The sequence below is a fragment of the Lepidochelys olivacea genome (genome assembly GCF_965140295.1).
Source record: "Lepidochelys olivacea isolate rLepOli2 genome assembly, chromosome: 10".
Classification (NCBI taxonomy): Eukaryota; Metazoa; Chordata; order Testudines; family Cheloniidae; genus Lepidochelys; species Lepidochelys olivacea.
In genome coordinates this window covers 63,035,201-63,059,334 of record NC_140420.1, presented here as the reverse complement: position 1 = coordinate 63,059,334, position 24,134 = coordinate 63,035,201, and the positions used below count along the sequence as shown (strand labels likewise).

Below are 24,134 nucleotides of genomic sequence, written 5' to 3'. Positions count from 1 at the left end.
ATTAAAGTCCATGTGAGTTTTGACATTGATTTTAACAGATATAGGATTCCATCCACTATCTCCCATTAATTTAATAGTTATTTTAGCTATTTAAAGTCAAGTAATTTATAATAGACATATTACATATGCCCTTTTACACTGGATATGTCTTATGAGGCTGGAAGATCAGAGGTTAATCCTGGCCTGATTGAAGTCAACAGCAAAACTCCCATTAACTTCAGTAAGGTCAGGATTTCACCCCTTGTTTCTATTCCTGGAATTGCAACAAATTTCCTATGGCAACTTGTGCAAGTCATGTAAGAACTTGGTTCCTCAGTCTCCTCATGTAAAAGGGAGATAATACTGCTGTATCATCTAGACAGAAAAGAAGACAAATACTTTTGTTAGAAAGATTATCAGAGAGAAGTCAGTGTTGCTGTCAGAAATCAACCATGTTCAAGGAAATTAGAAAGATAAATTCAGGGCCTTAACATGTCACTTGCCAGTCTAGTTTACCCCAGCCCTTCAAGACAATAAATAAACAGAATAAGATAAGCATCTATAATCACTGTATACAAAACACCTTTATACCAGAATAAGGCTTGGTTTATGCCTAAAAAAAATTACCCCCCAACCAACATAATCATGCCAGCAAAACCATCAGGATAGATGCAGTTATACCGACAACACAGTCCTTTTGCCAGCATAGCTTACTTTATTCAGGAAACTGGTATAAACTATGCTGGCAAGAAGGCTTTTTTGCAGTAGGGTTGCCGATATTGGTTGGACATATTCCTGCAGGTTTCATCACATGACATAATCTTTAATTCCTGGAGACGCCAGAACTATCCTGGAGGGTTGGCAAACCTAATTTTGCACGTATGTGCAGCATCTCCACTGTGAAAGTTTCTGGGTATGGCTATACCAGAAAACCCTTTCTAGTGTAGACAGAGCCTGAGCGTCTCCATACAAAGGGGACTGCACCGCTTTAAATCTACCAGTAGAATCAAAGCTATTCCAATCACCCAGGACTACAACTCCCATCATGCCTGGGGCTGCCCTGGGCTCAGAGAGAGGGTGCGCAGGCGCAGTGACGGGGGGGGGGAGAGGAACCGCTTCGCTGGGGAGCGGTGGAGGACGCTGGGTGCCTGCTGGTGCCGGGGTGAGTCTGTGCGGGCAGGTGGCGGCGGGCGCGCGGGCTGTTTGTGGGCTGGGCCCGGCCCTGGTGCAGCCCGCGGTGGGGAGAGGTCCGGCTGGGGGCAGCGGGCAGAGCCCCTGCGCTCCCGGGAGACGAGGCGTGGGGGGCGCCGAGCCGCCGGGGCGGGTCTCGGGGAGGAGCCGCGCGCCCCGCAAGCCGGGCGCGAGGCTGCTGTGCTCGGGGTGTCCCCAGAAGCAGGGGCAGGTTTGGTCCAAGGGTCTCTGGCAGCGTCACAGCTCCACGCCCTGGGAAACTTCCTCCTTTCTTTGTCGCTGCGCTCCCCGCCTCCCCCCCCCCCCCCGGGATTCCTTGCCGCGCTGCCTTATCTGCCCCCCCGGCTTGAAAGGCTCCTTAGCGTCCCTCCAAGGGCACTCTCCCCAGCCCCCCACCCCCGAAACTTGATGCCCTCTGGCAATGGGAACGCAGCAACTTTCCCACTCTCTCCTCCCACCCCTACCCATTGCTCTGTGGCTTGCATTGTAATTTGCTCTGTTAGAACATGCAGCCTTCAAGAGCCTTAGGGTGTTTTCTCGTTTCTTAAACCATTCTGTCCATCTCCCGGCCCTTGATATGTTCTGGCTTGGAGCCTTGGTCTGTTGCCTTGAGATCTCCAGCCGAGTTTTGTTAAGTACAGGAAAATAAATGCCCTGTCTGAAAACTTTCTTCATTCATGTTGATGATTATTTATTCGATAATAAATCATGATATGTGCAAAGCGAGGTTTGGTGTTACAGGAATCACGATGTTCGTGTGTCACCCACACCTACATTCTCAATCAACAAATTGGAAGTGTAATGCTTTTCTGTGTTAGTCTTGGAAGCATATGTTTGTAAAACCGCTTTACTTAAAAATGTAATAGAATAATCATCACAGGTCACCGGCAAAGGGAGAAAAAATTAGCATTTTTCTGTTTAGCATTTTTCTGAGGTGTAAAGAGGCCTTGAAATGGTTTTTGTGCCCCCCCCCAAAAAAAAAGTCTGTGGGGTGACTTTTTAAACTTTTTTTTTACATTAGAAATGTTTAGCTTAACTCCTTTTTCATTATGTTCTAAAATTTTTGGTGTTTTAAAATAATACCTATTTAGCTTAGTAACATTTTGGAGAAGGAAAGCCTTTGTTAAAAATTCAGGTGTCCCTCCTCTTCCCCCGACCCCTTCAAGTGAAGCATTCAAGCTAACAATGTACATCTTCTGAAACCCTGAGCCACTCCTTCATCAAAACCATGGAAAGGGCCCATCACAATTTTTTAATAATGTTCTTCAGATCATCTTTAATATATGTGAATATATTGTTTTGAAAACATGAATTCAAACACTTATTTTTCTATCTTCCCACATAGCAGGTATGTGCTAACCTTTCTATCAGCAGCCCAACTGATCAAATAAAATAGCTACAATTTATACTTTAAAAAGTTGGCCTGCAGAATCAGAGCTCTCTCTTTCTCTCCTCAGCTTTGACACAACTCTATAAATTTGTTTTGTACGTGTTCTACAACTTAAAAACTGTGCTTCTAAATAATTTTTAGAAGGCTACTTGCCAAGGAATGCTTTTCTGGCATACCTATGTTTAACAGAAGGATATGTATTATATGGAGTGTTAATGTAGAAATCTTCCGGTAATGAAAACTGAATGTCTCATGAGGCTGTGTTCAAACAGGAAATAGAGATATGTTTACGTCAAGACATGTAACTTGAATGACAAGGCTCAGTGGGCCCCTTTGCAGTGTAAATGTGCATATACTTGTCTGTTTCCGTGTGCTCTGAGATTCTCATGAACAAGTTTGCTGTGTTGGTCTCTGAAAGGTAAAATGTGAGCTGATGTATTCTAAAAAATGGTGTTAAGTTCTTCAAGCTAGAAAAATAATGCTAGAGGAAGGCAGAAACAACTATTTTAAAAATATTTTTAAATAATTGCCATGTTATCAGCAGTAGCAAAGTTAGAAGATATTTGGGTAATCCCGGAATGTAATTTAAAACAGAAAAATAGAGAGCAGGCTATTTTCAGTAAAAAAAATTCAGGTAATAGATATTCAAACAGCTGTTTTTACAATGCCCTGTTGCAGTAGAGACAAGAAAAGAAATCTGGGGAATCAAAAATTATTGTAGCAGGCGTAATGTCACATTATTGCCTTAAAGCAAACTTACTTTAACATAATTAATGTATCCTATACAATTACATTTTGCTAACTGATTGTGTATATAGATTTTTGATACACAAAGCTTTACTGGGATGAATGATTTGGCATGACTAGTCCTTCAGAATTTGGAAGGCTTGGTCTTTTGCTTTTCTTTCCATTGTTAGACTAAGAAGTATGTAGGATGAATTTAAAATAGTTTGGTAACTCCTGAAACTTGTTTTGATATTCTAGATGAAAAGATAAGAGGAGCATCTTAAAGTGAATATCCTTTCCCCTTTTTGTGTTTTGTTTGAGTGGGTCGTCACTGCTAAATAAGCAAAAGAGGGAGAAATTATGTTGCATTCTATCTGGAGAATTAAAACTAAAGCATACTTGGTTTTTTCTGTTTTTGTTAGAGAATAGCAAATAGCTTTTGAAAATGCTACATGTGTGCAGTATATGAGCAGGAAGTCCTTAAGTGTACACATACATGTAACCTTAGCAAGGGATTTCTGCCCCAGCTGCTCTTACCTCCCCAGGGCAGTTGATAACTGCAGGATTTTAGCTAGTGTGTGAGGCTTTTTTATTATTATTCTGGTATGCTTATCTTTCTATTCTCCAGTTCAAGGTCTGGCATTTAGCTCTGATCATAATACCTGCCCTTTGACTAACAAGGCTTACAAATCTGGAAATGCCTTTAAGCTGGTTGTGCTGAAGAGCACAGCTCATTCACCTGCTGTCCCCAGAAGCTCTGTCGTTGCTACAGTGCTTTCAGCCCAGTAAATGAAAAATGCAGTGTTCTTGAATCAGTCTCCTGTGGGAAATTTCATAATGTTCTCTACTAGGTTATTTTGCTGTTCAGTCCTATTTGTCTGATTCTATAGAATAGGTGATTGCATTTTTAAGAAATAAGCATCCAGGTATAGGATCTTACTGGACAAGATTATCTGGATTAATGTAGCCATCTCTTAAAACAACCCAGTATTGTGCTCACTCTGCATCTTTATTAATGCTATGTATTTATGGACTAAAAGCACAAGCACAAAAAGTAAACACTGCTTTGTTGAAAAGAGTCAATACCTCTTACTGAAGTAGAGGGGAAAAAATAGCAGTATTGAGCAATATAGATGCTTCCAAATGTAATCTTTGGTGGAAACATTTTTTTTTCTTTGCAGGTATGTGGAGGTGCAAAACTGTAACATCTGAGTCTGATTACGTGTTAGGGATTCCAGTTGCCCACAAAGGCATCTGTTAGTTTGAACAGAAAAATGCTCTTGGTTGATTGAGGTCATTTGACAGGACAAGTGGCATAATATATGTACATTTCATTATAAGGTGAACTGCATTTTTTCCAACTATATCAGAATTTACAGTGAGAAAAATCTATAACTTGCACTGTAGAAAAATTAGAGTGGTATAACCCAAGATGGGAATCCATCTAATGGATATATAACTCTTTAGACCTCTAAGTGATTCTGGACTGGATTGGTTATGAAGAGAAAATGGTTGCTATTTCGGGGCCAGGCACATGAAACAAGTTGGTGGTGTAGGCTTAGTTCTTAGCAGTAGGTGGCTCTATCCCAAAATTACTATAACTCTCATGGTACTCTGATTGGATGATTCAGCAGAAATGCCAAGGTTTGATTGGCTGTAAATCAGTGGTCACCAGCCGGTAGATTGCAATCAACTGGTTGATCCTGGAGCCTCTGCCAGTCGATTGCAATCTCCGGCCGCTAAAAGTCCAGTGGTGCAGCAGGGCTAAGGCAGGGGCCTCATGCTGTTCCCGGAAGCAGCCAGCACACCCTGAGGCCCCGGGGGAGGGGCAGGGGTCTCTGCATGCTGCTCCTCCCTGCAAGCACCGCCCCCGCAGCTCCTGTTGGCTGGGAACAGGGACCTGCAGCCAGTGGGAGCTGTGTGGATGGTACCTACAGATAGGGGCAATGCATGGAGCCATGTGCACCCCCCCGCCATCCCTCCCCAGAGGCTGCAGGGGTATGCTGGCTGCTTCCAGGAGTGGTGTGGGGCCAGAGCAGGCAGGGAGCCTGCCTTAGCCCTTCTGCATTGCCGCCGGAGGTAAGTGCCACCTGGTGGAAGCCCACAACCCAGCCCTGAGCCCCCTCCCGGAGCCAGCATCCTGAACCCCCTCCTGCATCCCTGCCCCAGCCTGGAGCCCCCTTCCACACACCAAACCCCTCAGCCCCAGCCCAGAGCCCACACACCCTCCTGCACCATGACCACCTGCCCCAGCCTGGTAAAAGTGAGTGAGAGTGGGGGAAGGTGAATGACAGAGAGTGGGGGGATGGAGTGCGCAGAGCAGGGTCTCAGGGAAGGGGTGGGCTAGATTCTGGGTTGCACTTAAATTCAAAAAGTGATCTTGTGAGTAAAAAGGTTGGAGACCACTGCTCTAAGTAGTAGTACACAGTACCACAACGATAATCTTAAACTAAGAATGTGCTGGTATTCATATTGCCTTTGTCACTTTAAAATAGACTTCTTCTAGTTTTGGTAAATGAAGATAACTTAATAAGTCTTCATTAAAGAGAATGTGGTGTTCATAAATGGTTACGTGTATTCTTGTATGTTGAGAGTTAAAGTTGCTGGCATTGTGGAGACTTCCTTTGGGGAAAACTTTAGATTAGGCTCCATTAAGCAGCTGGAACTGTTTCAGTCTCTGATGGTGGAATGCTGATAAAATCTGCCTGTGGACCCTATTCTCCCTGCCAATTTAGATTCGTCCAGGGGCTGATTGGAAGAAGATTCTGAAGTAACAAATGAGGGTAAAGTGAACTCTGTAGGCTTGCTGGCCAAAACCAGCTCCGTTTGTTTTTATGATGTCACTTCTATTTTAAAATCTGACCTAAAAAAAACACAACCAGTTTAGTGACTTCAGTAAAGTTTAAGATTTCAGTTTCAACTCTCCCCCACAAAAGTATGACTAGAGAAATATTAGGGCCCTGAGAAACTGTCCTTAAAGGTACCAGAGGTAAATTTTTCAGGGTTGTCTTTGAAGGAAAAATAAAAAATTAGGTCTTTTGAAGCATTCAGTTCCAATCCACACTTTAAGAGAACACATTTACAGAATAAATCAGGTGTTGAGGTGAGATGTTTGAAAGTGGCTGAAGAGTCCTTCCGAGGTGATTAGCAGAGGTCCCTCAGCTAATAAAGCAGTATAACATAAGAATATTTCTCTCCAGTGCTTATTTCTGTTGTTGCTCATCATTTTCCCAGGCAGCAGCAGAGTGACCTGATTCTTGTGTCTTTCTCTCCTGTCCATAGTGTTCTAACTAGTCTCATGTATTAACTCTCCTGATGCTTAATAAACCTAGGAATAGCAGAAGAGACATTGGAGTTGTCTGAACGCAGACTGGGGCAGCACTGCGTTAATTCACATTTGGAATGTAATACTTGTAGTGATGATGACTGCTAAAAACTATTTTTAAATGAAAGGTCAAATTTGTCAAAAAATCATGGCTTTATCCTGTTCCATCTCTTGTCTCCCTCCCACCAACTTAATAAAGTTCCCTACTTGACTGGCAAATGGGAGAATAAATTCCTCAAGTCCAGCTATATTGTTCTAGTATCTTAGTTATATACTCTGAGGAAAGTGACCTTTCAGACTTCTACATTCAAAGTTTTTAAGCTGTAAACTATAAAGTTAGATCAGTGGAAAACACCGGATCCTAGATTGACAAGGGAACTTTGAGATGTGATCTGGAATGATTAAGTCAAATAACAATGGCATTAACATAGGCTGTAGTTAAAGCTTTTGTGAAAATGAATTGTTTAGTGTAGTAAGTTTTTTGATGTTGCTTTGCAGAAAAAGGCACTATGTGCCCCAAAGAGCTTACAATCTAAATACTACTTCCTGCCTCCTGTGATGGAATGGGAATTTTCTGTAACATTTTGCATGAATATTGTGTGTACCTTAGTTTCCCCTATATACTATATTGTTAACTAGGTGGCAGGAAAAGATTGTTTACTCTCTGCAGAGACCCAGAGATACAGGTGTGATCTACACCTACTGTCTGAGGCCTGGGCCCCGTGTGACAATGGTTGCCTGGGAACAAGAACAAAGAACTGGGGAAGGACAAAGCGCGGGGGGGTGGGGGGGTTGTTAAGTGTGAGCTGCTGGAAGCTGGACACTCTCCTGAGCTAGCACAAAAGAGAGGCTATGGGCTAACCAGGATGGACCGTGCTGTAACTTTCTGTTCTGTATGCTAACCAAGGACTTTCTATGCTGTGTTCCAGACAGCTAATAAACCCTACTGTTTTTATGATGCTAGCTGAGAGTCACTGCAGTGTTTGAAGTTGGGGGTGCATTGCTCCCTTTGGGTGTTCAGTTCTCTCTTAGGTGGATTAGCTGAAGGGAGCTCACGGTGTGAAGCGGGGGTGCTGAAGGCTCTGAGGTTCAGTCTAAGAAGGCAGTGAAGCCAAGTGTCTTATCAGAGTGAAAGAGTGAGACCCTGAGGGAGCCTGGCACACTGAAGGGGTTCTCCAGGGACTGTTCCAGAGCTGTTCCAAAGCACTGGACATGTGGATCTGTGACACCAATATTTTGTAGTGAATCAAATAGTGCACAAACACATTTTCAAAAACTAGTTGTTTCTATTGAATGATGGAAAGCAAATAAATGCAAATTAAACAGTAAATTATAGCACCTTAAGATAGTTAATGGGAGGTGAAGGGTTCTAGCTTAACAGGCATAACTGCATAGAGCTGCTGTTTGTCCCATGCTAAGACTACTGGAGACCCTGACAGCTTTTTGGAGCTGAGCATATGTTTCATATGGATCTTAATCTTCTTTTGCAGACCACATTCTGCAAATCATGATGGTCAGGGACTCTCTTTGTTCTTTGTACAGTGCCTAACACAGCGGAGTCCTGTTTCATGACTAGGGCTCCTAGACATTACAGTAGTACATATAATTGTCAGAACATGGTACATGGTAATCTTTTTTGGAAGATGCCTTTTATTAAAAATGAAAAGTGTACTTTTAAAACTAGTTTAATACTGATCCACAGGTATTTCCTAATGGACCCAGGAATGATTTTAAATGGTAGGCTCATCCCAAATCTTAAGACTTGAAAGGGGACTCTCACTTAAGAGTCTGTGTCAGGGGATGCTTAACTTGCTAAGGAGAAGATTCAGGATATTATGCAAGTGTTCTGTTAGTTTCCAGTTTTATTTTAAAAGCTTAAAAAAAAAAGTGTTCTATCCCATATCCTGTATATCCACAATTGCAACTGTCACTAAGTCGGCAGTGGGTAGGGCTGGCGGTTTCCCACTGTATTCTTTAACAGGTGTCTGTAGGTTTTGCAAATGGATGGGAAGCTTAAAATCTCCATACCCTGGAAACCTGTAGGCCTCTCAGATGATGTAATCACTTGGGAGCCTTGATTGGTTTATGATGTGCTATCAATAGAACTCTCAGGCAAGCTAGAACAGCTTCTGAGATCAATATAGTGATTATATGGCATCATATATAAGACAAATGAGGTCCATGGACTGCAAATGGAATCTTAATATATTACCAATATTTGTCTTGTGTAACTTCCAGAGAACTTTCTCAAGGTGGACATGCTAAAGACAGTAAGTGGAAGGGAGTTTGAGTTGTTTGAAAAGTAGCACAGAGCCTGGTTGAAGAAGGCATATGGTATGAAGCTGATCATATTGTTTTGGTGGAGGGATTAGTTACTGAGCCACATCAGGGAGGTTTTTTTTATAGATTCGAATCACTGACAGCATTGCAAATTGTTTCAAATTATAAATCTCTTGTGAGTGTGTGCATTCAAATTCAACAAAGTTGAAAAACAGCTTAACTTGGCACTCAGAGTATGCAGCTTGGTGGCTGACAATGCTGTGTAATTAGCTGCAGGAAATGTTTTCCTTTAAGATACTATACTGAATGGCTTAAATTGAAAGGAAGGGGAAAAACTTCTGTTCTAGAGTCAGAAGTTAGTTTTGTATGCATATTGTGTGGGATCTACTGAAGTTAAGTTTAATTACTCTGCAGATACTGTGAATCCTTAACAAAACATTTCAGAAATACCATCAGGCTATGGCAACTGTAGCAGTCTGTGCTAGACTATAAGGTACAGAATTTAAATTGATGGTGTCCTTTGTTAATTTTGAGTCACCACTTTTAAGCACATACTTGCATAAACCTGAACTTTCACAGAATCCTAGAAATGTAGGGCTGGAAGAGACCTCAAGAAATCAAGTTTCAGAGTAGCAGCCGTGTTAGTCTGTATCCGCAAAAGGAAAAGGAGGACTTGTGGCACCTTAGAGACTAACCAATTTATTTGAACATAAGCTTTCGTGAGCTACAGCTCACTTCATCGGATGCATTTAGTGGAAAATACAGTGGGGAGATTTTATATATACAGAGAACATGAAACAATGGGTGTTACCATACACACTATAATGAGAGTGATCAGGTAAGGTGAGCTATTACCAGAAGGAGAGGAGGGAAAAAAAAAAAAGTTTTGTAGTGATGATCAAGGTGGGCCATTTCCAGCAATTGACAAGAACGTCTGAGGAACAGTGGGGGGAGGGGGGGAATAAACATGGGGAAATATTTTTACTTTGTGTAATGACCCATCTACTCCCAGTCTTTATTCAAGCCTAAGTTAATGGTGTCGAGTTTGCAAATTAATTCCAATTCAGGAGTCTCTCATTGGAGTCTGTTTCTGAAGTTTTTTTATTGAAGAATTGCCACCTTTAGGTCTGTAATCAAGTGACCAAAGAGATTGAAGTGTTCTCCGACTGGTTTTTGAATGTTATAATTCTTGACGTCGGATTTGTGTCCATTTAGTCTTTTACTTAAAGACTGTCCAGTTTGACCAATGTACGTGGCAGAGGGGCATTGCTGACACATGATGGCATATATCACATTGGTAGATGTGCAGGTGAACGAGCCTCTGATAGTGTGGCTGATGTGATTAGGCCCTATGATAATGTCCCCTGAATAGATATGTGGAAGTGAGCTGTAGCTCACGAAAGCTTATGCTCAAATAAATGTGTTAGTCTCTAAGGTGCCACAAGTCCTCCTTTTCAAGAAATCAAGTCCATCCCCCTGCTCTGAGGCAGGACCAAGTAAACTTAGATCATCCCTGACAGGCGTTTGTCCAACCTGCTCTTAAAACCCCCCACAACCTCCATTGGAAGCCTACTGCAGAGCTTGACTACCCTTATAGTTAGGAAGTTTTTCCTAATATCTAACCTAAATCTGCTTTGCAGTAGATGAAGCCCATTACTTCTTGACCTACCTTCAGTGGATATGGAAAACAATTGATCACAGTCCTCTTTATAACAGCCCTTAATGAAGACTGTTATCAGGTTCTCTCCCCCCCCACCCCCACCCATCTTTTCTCAAGACTAAACATTCCCAGTTTTTTTTAAACCTTTTGAAACCCTTTATTATTGTTGCTGCTCTCCCAATTGTCCACACCTTTTCTAAAATATGGCACCCAGAATTGGATACAGTATTCCAGCTGACACCTTACCAGTGCTAGGTAGAGTGAGACGGTTACCTCCTGTGTCTTACATCCAACACTCTTATTAATACACCCTAGAACATTACCCATGTAATGCAGCTGTGAAAAAGGCTGATTCATACCCAATTTGTGATCCACTTTAATCCCCAGATCCTTTTCAGCAATACGACCACCTCAGCAGTTATTCCCCATTTTGTAGTTGTACGTTTTTTTTTTCCTTCCTAAGTGAAGTACTTTGTACTTGTCTTTTTTGAATTTCATCTTGTTTAATTCAGACCAGTTCACTGATTTGTGGTGATTGTTTTGAATTCTAATCCTGTCTTCCAAAGTGCTTGCAACCCCTCCCAGCTTGGTGTCATCTGCAGATTTTATAAACATATTTTTCACTCCATTATCCAAGTCATTAATTAAAATATTGAAGAGTACGGGACCCTATTTCCCTGTCTAGTCCATCCATTTCCTAGTGTTTTCACAGAATATTAACACTCCCCCCTCTGGCCAACTGTCAGACTAAGGCTGTTCCTTTAAGCTAGTGGGAGACCTGGCAGAAGTCACTTAATTTAACTTTAACTTCGTGACATTTTTGCAGTCTCTTGAGAATTTAGCCTGTGTTTGATCATAGTAGCTCAGCATCTGGATGTCCTAGTAATACCAAACATGCAGTCACAGAAGTATCAGTGTTACAACTGGTAATAGTTTTCTTTAGTAAAATACTAAGTTTTAATATAGTGAGATCACCCGGAGAATAGTTGTAACTATTTGAAGCACTATGTACCTGTAGCCTTTGTTAGTCTCTTCTAGGTTGGCAGAAATCAAAAACTGTCATTCTTGTTAGAACAATTGACCAGAAAATCTGGCTGAACAGAACTTGCTTGTAGTACTGTTATCTATAACAGAGGTTCTCAATTAGGGGTCTGGGGTCCCCTGCGGGGCTGCAAGTGGGTTTCAGGGGGTTAAACTTGCTACATCCCAGGCTAGAAAGCCAAAGGCCTGCAGCCTGGGGCCCTGAGCCCTACCATCTGGGGCTGAAGTGAAGCCTGAGTATGGGACTGGGCAATTGCTCTGCTTGCTACCCCTTAATGCCGGCCCTGGCTTTTATATGGAGAAAAACAGTTGTGGCACAGCTGGGCCGTGAAGCTTTTATAGCGTGGGGGGGGGGGGTCCCTCGGAAAGAAAACAGTTGAGAACCTCTGATCTATAAAGTATATGTAGTGTGCACCATAGAAATCTTAGCCTACATTCCCACTGTTTGCTCAGTCTGAGAGTGTAAAACAGCATGCTGACTAACAGTGGACACATGCAGTGAACAAATAATCAGCAGGAGACTTCCCTTACTGTACACAAATAAGATGAAGGAATTCAGTAAACAGAGCTGTAGACTAGCCAAGAGATAGGGTTGTTTTTTTAATTTATTTTTAATTTTGTTTGTTATGTGTGTGAGGAAACAATGACTTATTGGCCTGACAAAGATCATGTAGCCTGGACTCAATTAAAATTGCAGAAATTAAATAATGAATGCAGTGTGTTATGTAAGCACCTGCAATGGCACTTTGTGCATGCATTGGATAAATAAAACCAACGTTCCTTTTGACTCTGGCTGCATGTGCAGCCTCTCTAGATTATTCCTGCCGGAAGCAGCAGTGGGGTTCAAGTCAGGCCAGTAGTCTTGGCCCTGTTCCCAAAGTCTGCTGTGGGATACATCTCCATGACTTTACGCTTTTGGAAAAAATCAAGTAGAATATCCCTCTCTCCTTCCACCTTCAGCTGTGGTGTTTTGCATATATGTGCGTGCATATGGCTTCTGCCGCTCGTTGAGGTAGAATACAGAAATCAATGGGAGAGCGGTCTCCCATCAATTGAGCGTCTTCAGTAGACCCGCTAAATCAATGCCACTGCACTGATTGTGGTAGCACCAATTTAGTGCCATAGTGAAGCCCACAGTGTGGAAGGGGGTTCTTCTGTCACTGTAGTAAATCCACCTCTGCAAAAGGCAGTAGCTTCCACCAACCTAGCACTGTCTACACTGGGAATTAGGTTGGCTTTATATTGCATAGGGCATGAAATTTCCACAGCCCTGAGCGATGTAGCTAAGCTGACCTAACTTTGTCATGTAGACCAGGGCTGTATCTTATACACAAGCTTCATAAGAATCGATAGCTCCTGATTGTATGAGGTAGTAAGTAACTTCTGCTAGTTATAATGGAAGTCTCTAAGTTGTGTAGGTTGCTTAAAAAAATCTCATTTTCAGAGTATGAAATTGAGAATAAATTATGTCTCTGGTATGCAGTTTGTTCAGCCGTCAGATTATGTAGTATATTCCTGAACATTTTAACTGTTTTGCTGGGCAGATGCTTTTTTATAACTACCTGCTCTATTTAAACCTTTTACATTAATTTTGAGTTAGGACTTATTGTATTAAGTCAGTCCAAGGGATTTTTTAAATTCACAGCTAACACATACTTGAGTCAAAATGAAGTGAGAGATATTGCAGTGTTAGTCACTGGGCTTTAACTGGCCTCTTTCAAGTTATAGAAAGGAAAAAACCTGACCCAGGGAATTCTTAATTCCTGATTCTCTATATATTTGGCCTCCAGCAGGCATCCAGAAAGTAAAAATTGAATAGATATCTCTTGATCATCTGGCTACTGGTTTTTAGGAAACTTAAAAAGAAAGAGTAGCTAAGCATTTTGACTATGTATTTGTCTTTAATCTGACACAGTCAAATGTTACTTTATCAGTATACAACTCACTCTGCAGAAGTAGATGGCTAATTTCCTTTGCCATTATTGCTGACTCATGTCTTTGTTTATTACCTAATTAGTTTGTAGTTTGTCTCCTTTACTGTGCCTTTTCTAATCAAGCTGTAAATATGACCTCCAACAAGAAAAATGTAAAAGATCATTCTTAACTACCTACGGAAACTTTTGACGTCAGTTGCTTGCAAAAACTAATGACAATAGGAAGGCTTAGACTCGAGAAATACTGTTTCATAACTATTTTTGTCTTTTTCCAATCCTTTAGTATTGAGGGCCTATTGATATCAGTAGAATAAGTAAAATTGGCACTATCAACATTATAAGTCAAAACTTGAATTTTTCATGATGCAGAGTGATTTGGTCTGGGGGGTTGGAGATTTTTAAATGGCTACTAGGAGCCTAGCAGTGCTTAGATAGTTTGGTAATGGACATTTGATAAAAACCAGAGGGCACTTATGATATGTGCTACTGTATAACAGCAAAAATTGATGTATACATGTGATGGAGGGGGACACTTTTCTGGAGGAAGTGCGCTTGTACACTTGGAAGCAACACAGTGATTTTGAGAAAATGTCCTGAATTGTGCTCTTTTTATTCTTTCTGTAGCTCCATTTAACAACAGAACTCAGTCTCTATTAGAAGTTTGAAAAGCTTAGTGACTTTCTGCTACTCAAGACATGACACTTCCATTCCGAAAAGATTTGGACAAGTACAAGGATCTTGATGAGGATGACATTCTTGGCAAGCTATCAGAAGAAGAGCTGAAACAACTGGAAACTGTTCTGGATGACCTTGACCCTGAGGTGGGTATTGGGTAGCAAACAGCCCCTTTTGGTGGCACTGGTTAAGAAACTATGCTGACAGACTAGTGCCTCTTTCTTGAATTCATTTGATATGTACAGAACAGGTTTTCTAACCTGCTAAAGAAACACTACTAAAAATAAAGACTCATATCTCAAAGCTGTTTGTTTCCTGTTTGCAACATAACAACAACCAATGTAAAGCAAAATGACCATGAAGACCTTTTTGGGAATAATATATAATTATAGGAAGAAAAAATACAGTTGGTGGTGTTCCTGAAGGAAATTCTTTGTTTGAAAATGTTTCTAGCTTTATTATCCTGTTTCCAACATGTATTGATCACCGTCTTTTTGTACCCCTGGTGGCCTCCTCTGTTGCATGTACTGATGATGAGGGGAAGGGTTGACTGCTTCTGCCTCGCAGTCCTGTTCTTTAGCTAGATTTGGGTTCTAGTTCCAGCTGTCAATTTAGGTTTAAGATTGATATAATCTCTGTAGACTTGTGACATTCAATCGTATTGTAATATACTAGTCAGTGTTGAATAACTTGATCTGTAGCAGAGTATTCTTGTGGGATGCCAGTAGTTATGTATGGTTGCTTACTTCTCATGTTGGTGACATGCATAATTTTTAACTGTGGGGAAACGGTCAAAATGCCTTTTTTTAAAAAAAATGACCATCTGAAATCTCCCCCCTTACTTATGTAATGCTCCCTCCTTTCTATCTACATTTTTTCCTCGATTTTTTTCTATGACTTTCTCCTTTAATTCACATCATACCAGCAGTTGCAGAGGCCTTGAGTAAGATCAAGTCTCCTGCACAAAAGTGCTTCCCCATGTTGTTGGTTGCTGGCTGAGTTGGCTAGAATAGACAGTTGTCTTGTGAATTTGGAAAGTTGTAGATAGCGTCCTGACTGAGCACCCAAATGGGGTGAGTGGTTTTTATTCACTCTTCCCCATGCAAGTGAAGGGCGCATGCGTATTGAAAAGGAAATGTGAAATAACTACTGTGTGAGTCTAGAACAGGGATCGGCAACTTTTGGCATGCGGCCCACCACGGTAAGCCCCATGGCAGGCTGGGTCAGTTTGTTTACCTGCCGCATCCACAGGTTCAGCTGATTGCAGCTCCCACTGTCCGCGGTTTGCCGTCCCAGGCCAGTGGGGGCTACGGGAAGCGGCACGGGCCAAGGGATGTGCTGGCTGCCACTTCCCACAGCCCCTATTGGCCTGGAGCGATCGGCTGAACCTGCGAATGCGGCAGGTAAACAAACCGGCCCGGCCCGCCAGGGGGCTTACCCTGGCAGGCTGCGGGCCAAAGGTTGCCGATCCGTGGTCTAGAAGCTCTGGTACCCCTCAATCTTAACTGTTTTAGTTTCTTAAAAATACTAATAATGCACAATATGCAATCCATTGTATGTAGACCTGGACTCCAAAAATAAATATTGGAGGGAGGTTCAAGATTTTCTGAAAAGTAGAATAGAATGAATTTGATTTTCAAAAAGACTGAATTGAAGCTGACAACTTGTATACCAGGACTTTTGAAGCTTTGTCATAGTTATTCCTTTTGTTTTGTAGAATGCACTTTTGCCAGCAGGCTTCCGACAGAAAGATCAGACTACTAAAAAGGCCTCAGGTGCTTTTGACAGAGAGGGACTCCTTGCTTATTTGGAGAAGGAAGCACTGGAACAAGAAGACAGGGAGGATTTTGTTCCTTTTACAGGGGAAAAGAAAGGTAAGAATGTCCTTAGCCAGCATGTTGACACCCATTCAGGAATGGACTTTACTGGTGTGATGCGTGGGCTGTTTTGACATTCTTCTTTGGGTAGAATAGCCAGCAACTCCCCTCAGCCAGTTTATTTGAAGTGTCATTCTCCCTGTCAGTAGTTGGAAATGCTCCGGTAGCTTATACCACTAGTGCTCCAGAGAATTGCTTATGGACAATCCCATTAATAATTTGGTATTACGTTGGAATATAACAAGAAAATTCCATTGAAGCAACATGATCTAGTGGACTAAGCACAATATCAGGAGCTAGGAAGTCCTGAATTCAGGTTCCAGGCCTCCCACTTATCTGTTGGGAACTGCTTTCTGCTTCCCCTATCTCTAAAACAGGAATTCTTACCTTGGAAAGGTGTTTGAAAATGTACATGTATTGTAGAGTAATAAACTGTATATATTACAAATAAAGCCACACTTATAACACTGGAGAAGCAGTAGAGGGGTCCATCATGGCGGTGGGGAGAGAGAAGAAAGAATGTAAATAGGAGGGCCGCTAGTGGTCTTACTAAAAGCCACCTGGCATTGAAGAGATTGGATAGCAGTAAAAATGAGGGATGGCTGTGACTGATTTAAAAGGCAAAGCTTTTCTACAGCTTGGAGCCCAGTACAGCAAAAGGCATTATTGCCTTCCAATCCCAGATGATATGGTAGGATTCCTAGCAGAAAAATGGCCCAGAGCAAATTTAAATTTTTTACCCATGAAATTGTATTATGAGAAGGTTCATGCCCCATTTGTACTCTATTAGTGATTCAAGTTTCTGGTTTAAAAATATTTTTAGTACTTGCTGTTACTCTGCATTTTAGGAAAGTGTGTTGGGTTGGAATTTTATTGGGAATGCTTTAAAAAAAGACACAACACAAGACATGCTTACACCACAAAGAAAATGTTGCAGATGAAAACACGTATCTGCAGTCCATATAATAAGTGTATATGATTTTATATATGCATACACATGCTCAAAGCTGATTCTGGTATCTAATCATTCCTACTCGCATAATTATGTGTGTACAGTCAAATAGGATATAGCACTTGGAGATAGTGAAGAAAATTTCACTGTAAATCAACTCTGCTTCCCAATAATTTAAGAAAATGTCCAAGAGTCTCTGTCCTGGAGTATGATTTAGAATCAAAGTAAGTTTTCAAGTGTTTCTGATACTTCTAAAGCTTGGCTACAAATCACTATTGTCAAACAAATGTAAGTGGAAAAAAAGGTGAAAATGTAAGAAAAAACGTAATGGCTAATGTGAAAGTCTATTCAGAAATGCTACTTACTCATAAAGCCTCTGGAACTGAAATAATAATTAGGGTTTTTTTTAAAAAAAACCAAGATTTTGATTAACAGCTCTGTGGTTCTGTCCTTATGGAACAGTTTCTTCCCTGGCCCAGATTTAAAATTGAGCCTGTCAATCTGTCCCCATTCATACATTTATAAATTATGATTATGTTGGAAGGAATCAATGGACTTCAATTAATTCAATATTTTCCTTTTTGGGGGTGGGGGAGTTCCTGTCCTACTATTTGGTGCCTTCAGGCTCTGTTTTTCAACTGTATCTTGTACTCATTGGTTCAAAACACTAGACTCTAGCTTATCTGTTGGTGAATGAACAGCTGGTTCTGGATTTTCAGGCTTTTCTGTACATTAATCTGCTTAATTTGCATATGCAATTATTGATTGCGCATAGCAATTAGATGCAGACATTTGGGTGAATATTTTCATATATAATACCTGCAACTACAACAACCACACCCTCTTCTGCTTCTACTGGCCTGTATTTCGGTCTTTAGTGTGCTATTTAACCTATCTTGTTCTGTGTTTCTAACCTTAGTAAGGTTTCCCAGCACATAGTGCAAACAGTTTAAGGGTAAAAGGTGACTGTGAGAGAAGTCCTCTGGGTTTCCTTTCCCTAAAGGCCTTGTTTCTAGTCTAGCTGAGAAAGGTTAGACATGGCTGCCTCTGGACCTCGTGGAAGCAGTCCTTAGTTTGGCTGGAAGGATCTAAGAGAGTAATAAAAGTAATGCTCGATTCTCTTTACTCCACTTACCACCCAGCCTGATAACTCTGCCTTCTCAGATTTCCCAGCTCTTGCTGGTCTGGAGAAGATGTTTTAAATATGGTTTCACTCAGCTAGGGGAATGCCTTCTAAAGTTCCTCTGGCTTTCTTGTTATCAGCTTTGTAGACCAAAGCCATGCGATTAATTCTGGAAAATAGAAGGATCCAGCTGTAGTATAAATCATAGTGAATAAAGATCAAATGTCACTTCCTTTATGTAATGAAGTATTACTAGTGGCAACAAGCTGTTCAGATATAGCAGTGTCATGCCAGCGTAGCCATTAAAGATCCCTTCACTCCTAAAGAGTGTGTTCTTATTTAATAACCTTCCTTATCTTTTTCCTTGAATACTAAAGGAAAAGTTTAATTTAAAAAAGGAGTAAATGGAAAGAATATATTAAAAATATTGTAAAAAGTGAAACTAGGCACTTTTCAACAAAATGAGAGCTATGAAAACAGAATTTTTGCAGTGTATAGTAGTGAGGAATTTTATGCACATCTTAGACAGCATAATTCTTTGTTACTCCTTTCTCCAGACCCCCACCCTCCAGCTCTGGTTTTATGATGCGGGGGTGGGGGGGAGGGGGGATGAGGTTTTTTTTCTTGCGTGGGAGAGTGGTGCTGACTGTCAAAATTCAACCTTAGCTTGCTGCCCCACTTAAACTGAGATTTTCAAAAAGTTGTCTGACTTCAGATACATTAATTTTTGGGTGCACAGCCTGAGACTTTAAGGGAACCTGATTTTTCAGAAACTCTTCCCTGATCTTCCCAGCACTCTAAAAAAAAAACCCCACCTTCATGAGGGGTATAGCTACCAGTGCTGGGAGCACAGCGTCCAGCGCTGGTGCACTGTCTATACTTGCGCTTTACAGTGCTAAAACTTGCTGCACTCAGAGGAGTGTTTTTTCACGCCCCAGAGCGAGAAAGTTGCAGTGCTGTAAAGTGCCAGTGTAGACGAGCCCTCAGTGTAACAGACAAACTTAAAACTTCGGTGAACTCAGTCTGAATAGGTGGAAAGTGGAGTGGTGAGGAATGGGAATCTTGCTTAGCTGTTCAGTTAACCTAGCTTGACAATGTTTCCCACGCATCTTGTGACAAATCATTCTTGTCTAATGTGTGTTCAAGCTTATATTTTTACCAGGAATCTAAACTAGCTAGAATAAATTCTGATTTGGGCTGCTTCTGCTTCCCTATGTGCAGTTTTGTTGGGACAGAGACTTTACTACCAAATACAATAGAATAGAAACTGGTCTGAGTCTTATGGCTAACTCTCTGAATTTTTACTTAATTAGATGGGAAATCTATCCAGTTCTCTCTCCTCCCAAAAATACAAACCACACCTATCCTGTTTTACAGGGGCGGGCAAACTTTTTGGCCTGAGGGCCACATTGAGTTTCAGAAATTGTATGGAGGGCCGGTTAGGGGAGGGGGTTGTGACCTGACCCCCACCTCCTATCCGCCCCCCACCCCTAACTGCCCCCTGCTGCCCCATCCGACCCCTCCTCTCATTCCTGACTGGCCCCCAGGACCCCTGCCCCATCCAGTCACCCCTGCTGCCCCATCCAACCTCCCCCCCATTGGTTCCTCCCCCCCCCGGGACCCCTGCCCCCATTCAACCCCCTGTTCCTGCCCTGACCCCTATCCAGACTTGCGCCCTCTGACCACCACCCTGAACTCCCCTGCCCTCTATCCAACCCCCCTGCTCCATGCCCCCTTACCGCACTGTCTGGAGCACTGGTGGCTGGCGGTGCTACAGCCGCGCCACCTGGCTGGAGCCGGGCCACGCCGCCACCGCACAGCCCCGAGCACCGGGTCAGACCGGGCTCTGCAGCTGCCCTGCCCCAGGAGCTCACAGCCCCGCCACCCAGAGCACCGGGTCAGACCGGGCTCTGCAGCTGCCCTGCCCCAGGAGCTCACAGCCCCGCCACCCAGAGCATTGTGCCAGCGGCGGAGCGAGCTGAGGCTGCAGGGGGGAGGGGACAGCGGGGGAGGGGCCATGGGCGAGCCTCCCTGGCCAGGAGCTCAGGGGCCAGGCGGGAGGGTCCTGCGGGCCGGATGTGGCCCGCGGGCCATAGTTTGCCCACCTCTTGATTTATATAAATCTTCTTTACCTTCGCCAATCAGCTACCTTGATTATAGGAAGCTTTACAAAAAGCCTATTTTCTATGGGATACTTATTTTGATGATCCCACCTTGTGCTGTAATCCTAGTGGATCTCGTAAGCTAATCAGGACTGTGCAGGGAACATGTGTCCACTCAGTGGTTCACCAATACCATTTCAATCTGGAGTCAGTTCTGAACTGATGTTCAACATGATGTTGGGGGGCTTCTGTGCTGGTCCTGAGCACTTGAGATTATTCGAGTAGTATATGATGGGAGACGTTAAATACAATGTCCTGGCCACGCACAGACCCTGGTAACTTACACTCTGCCTGCCTAAATTCCCCTGCTGTTTGAATTGAATATGGTGTTCTTCACTTGTGTCTGAAATAATTTAGGGTTGACGTGCACTGTTAAACAACTGCATGATTAACCCCAGGGTTGTAACATGTCACGATTCCACTACAATTTAGTACCTTTAGCTACCTCATTGTCTTGTGAAACTTGATGAGCTTGAAATCGTATTGTGAAGCACTTGGTGGTAATGGGAGAAACAGGACTATAGAAGTGTGAAGCATAACAAATCATATGTAAAATGAGTACAGTATACTCTTTCTAGTGCTTGGCTCTGTTTCTAAAAGCGTACTATCAAACACCCACCCCTTCTAAAAAAACGACTTTGTTTTCAACCAGTTTTAAGAACTTGAAAGTCACATACTGTTCTGATTAAGTTTTGAAACATACAATAAGCCATTGTTGCCTGAAGAAATAATTCAGGCAAAAGATTGATGTAACACATTTTTCTTCCAGGAAGTGTCACTTTAAAAAGCTGCAGTAACTTCAGAACAAGTAGCCGTGTGTCTCCCTGCAAAAAGGCAAAAGCTCAAGGCTGGGAGTAAGGAGATCTGGGTTTTATTCCTGGCTCTGAAACCAGTGTGTTTTTGGGCAAGCCACTTAACCTCTCATTGCCTGCTTCCCTAACGGTGAAATGTGATACTTGCCTAACCGCATAGGGTGATGTGAAGATTAATTTATTAATGCTTGTATTCCCTCTGAAATCATCATGTGGAAGGTGCTATGGTCTTACTTAATATTTAGCTAATATTTTGTAAATTAGGCTTTGCATCTCAAAAGTGTTACACTTTTCTAGTCCTTCCCTCCCATCACCTCCCCACACACTGCATTCTTACTATGGCTTCTTCACCTCATGGATTGACTGGTCATAAAACATTGTTTCTGCTTTAACATAACAGTAAATATGTTGGACTAAAAACTTTAGCTGTATGCATTATTTATCTGGATTGACCCAGGTCACTTGGCTTAAGTTGATTTTAAACTTACTGTTGGCCTTTTTAGCATCAAGAATTATTCTGCAGGAATTCCCCCAATTGCAATTATACCCAATTTTGTCTTTCAGACAAATGGCTAGTCTTTAAAGGAAATTTAGGGAACTATTCTGTGAAATGTGAGAGGTTAAAGGGGGTGTGGGAGGGGGACAGTGGTATTGTGAGGTGAAGTTACATGCCTAAAGATGCTTTGAGTTTAAGAGGAGGTGAAAGTTTAACAAATTGACACTTGGTTAAGTGCTGTTGTATTGCAAGACACGTTTACATGAAAGCTAGCATGAGAAAATGGATTTATATAGCTGGGAATTGGAAAAACTATACAAGTGCCTTTCAGAATTTTATTCTAATGAAGAATATGTAGTAAATATTGTTTCTGAATGCCCCATGGCTCTGTGAGGAAAAGATTTATCACCTGTATTTTACAAAGCTGGCATTCATTTGTGCTCAAAAGATGAGTACAAGAGTGGGTTGACGAGCCAAAGCATTTCTCCGTTATTAAAATAAAGGAAAATGGTGGATACAATCTTGAATGTTGATTTGGTGAAATATTTAATCTTGAAGGGCATGAAGATATGTTCAGTTTTATTACCCTTATTTTTTTTGTTCTGCAAGGAATCATTAGGACAGAGAGTAAATACTACTCACTTGTCCTCTGTTCCCAATAGATGCTTTGGTCCCAGGATTAGTATACAATGAAATTGATTTGGAGTCCAATCATCTTGATGTGCAGTTTGTCAATTACCACTAACTTCAATGAAAAAAGAAAAGGAGTACTTGTGGCACCGTAGAGACTAACCAATTTATTTGAGCATAAGCTTTCGTGAGCTAAGTGAGCTGTAGCTCATGAAAGCTTATGCTCAAATAAATTGGTTAGTCTCTAAGGTGCCAAAGTACTCCTTTTCTTTTTGCGAATACAGACTAACACGGCTGCTACTGTGAAACCTGTTTTAATATGGTGGACACATGTGAGTACTGATCAACACAATACTGTATTTATTAAAAGCCAGAGGCAGTATAGCATGTCTGTTGAAACCTAGACTAGTTGCCACCATGCATAGAATCATAGTACATAAAATGAGATTAGAAGGCGTGGGGAAGTCAAAGTACATTCTGTAGCCTGGAAAGTTTGGGTTACAACTGATCCTAAATGCAATGGCAGGAAGCAAACAAAATAGATTGATCAATCTAAATAAGGTTTCAGAGTAGTAGCCTTGTTAGTTTGTATCTGCAAAAAGAAAAGGATGACTTGTGGCACCGTAGAGACTAACCAATTTATTTGAGCATAAGCTTTTGTGAGCTACAGTTCACTTCATTGGATGCATTTAGTGGAAAATACAGTCGGGAGATTTATGTACACAGAGAACATGAAACAATGGGTGTTACCATACACACTGTAATGAGAGTGATCAGGTAAGGTGAGCTATTACCAGCAGGAGAGCGGGGTGGGGGGACCTTTTGTAGCGATGATCAAGGTGGGCCATTTCCAGCAGTTGACAAGAGGGTTTGAGGAACAGCCGGGGGGGGGGGGGGGAAATAAACATGGGGAAATAGTTTCATTTTGTATAATGACCCATCCACTCAGTGTCTATTCAAGCCTAAGTTAATTGTATCCAGTTTGTGAATTAATTCCAATTCAGCAGTCTCTCGTTGGAGTCTGTTTTTGAAGGTTTTTTTTGTTGAAGAATTGCCACTTTTAGGTCCGTAATCAAGTGACCAAAGAGAGTGAAGTGTTCTCCGACTGATTTTTGAATGTTATAATTCTTGACGTCTGATTTGTGTCCATTTATTCTTTTACGTAGAGACTGTCCAGTTTGACCAATGTACATGGCAGAGGGGCATTGCTGGCACATGATGGCATATATCACATTGGTAGATGTGCAGGTGAACAAGCCTCTGATAGTGTGGCTGATGTGATTTAGGCCCTATGATGGTGTCCCCGTATCGACTATAGAATAGATATGTGGACACAGTTGGCAATGGGCTTTGTTGCAAGATAAATAAGTATTTCAGTGGTGGTCAAATACTAACCATTTCTGTAATCTTCCTTTTTTTATATCACGTTGTTTATTAAATTCTGAAGTATCCCGTGGTTTCCAAATAAGTAAAGTCTGTCACATTTCGTCATGTGATCAAACCCTTAAAAAATGGAATGTTCCCAGATAGTCAAACAAATGGTTTTCATAGCCCTCATGGGCTGATGTGCAGATGTGACTTTTAAAAAGTGCTTGTGTTAGTGTGCGTGTATAAAGAGAAAAATATCCCCATAGCTCTCTTGGCAGTGAGCCTCTAGTTAGATCATTGTTTCCTAAGATACAGAGGTCTTATCCTTGAAGTAACTGAACAAGACACTAAATTGTCTTGAAGTATTTGCTCATTACCTGAAAAATTAAGCTGCTTTCACATGTGCAATATACAAGTGAACAGACATGATGACTGGTCTTGGTGAGATGACGTTTGTTGGAAACATTCTCACAAAGGCTCTATCTACACAAGTCCTCTACCTGGGTTACACCC

At 41.8% G+C, this 24,134-nt stretch overlaps 1 protein-coding gene across 3 annotated transcripts in view; it reads left to right on the top strand.

Annotated features, from left to right (window-relative positions):
- Window positions 1–1,063: 1,063 nt before the first annotated feature.
- LOC311527813 (tropomodulin-3-like) overlaps window positions 1,064–24,134 on the top strand; it is a 43,274-nt gene continuing 20,203 nt past the window's right edge. For 2 of the 3 annotated variants that reach the window (XM_084642181.1, XM_084642179.1), the window contains exons 1-3: window positions 1,064–1,141; window positions 14,151–14,347; window positions 15,919–16,075. In XM_084642181.1, coding sequence (XP_084498307.1) covers window positions 14,222–14,347; window positions 15,919–16,075 — 283 coding nt within the window. In that variant the 5' untranslated portion in view covers window positions 1,064–1,141; window positions 14,151–14,221. Of the gene's footprint in view, window positions 1,142–2,959; window positions 2,979–14,150; window positions 14,348–15,918; window positions 16,076–24,134 lie in introns of those variants that run through there. The other variant, XM_084642180.1, reaches the window with a different exon arrangement.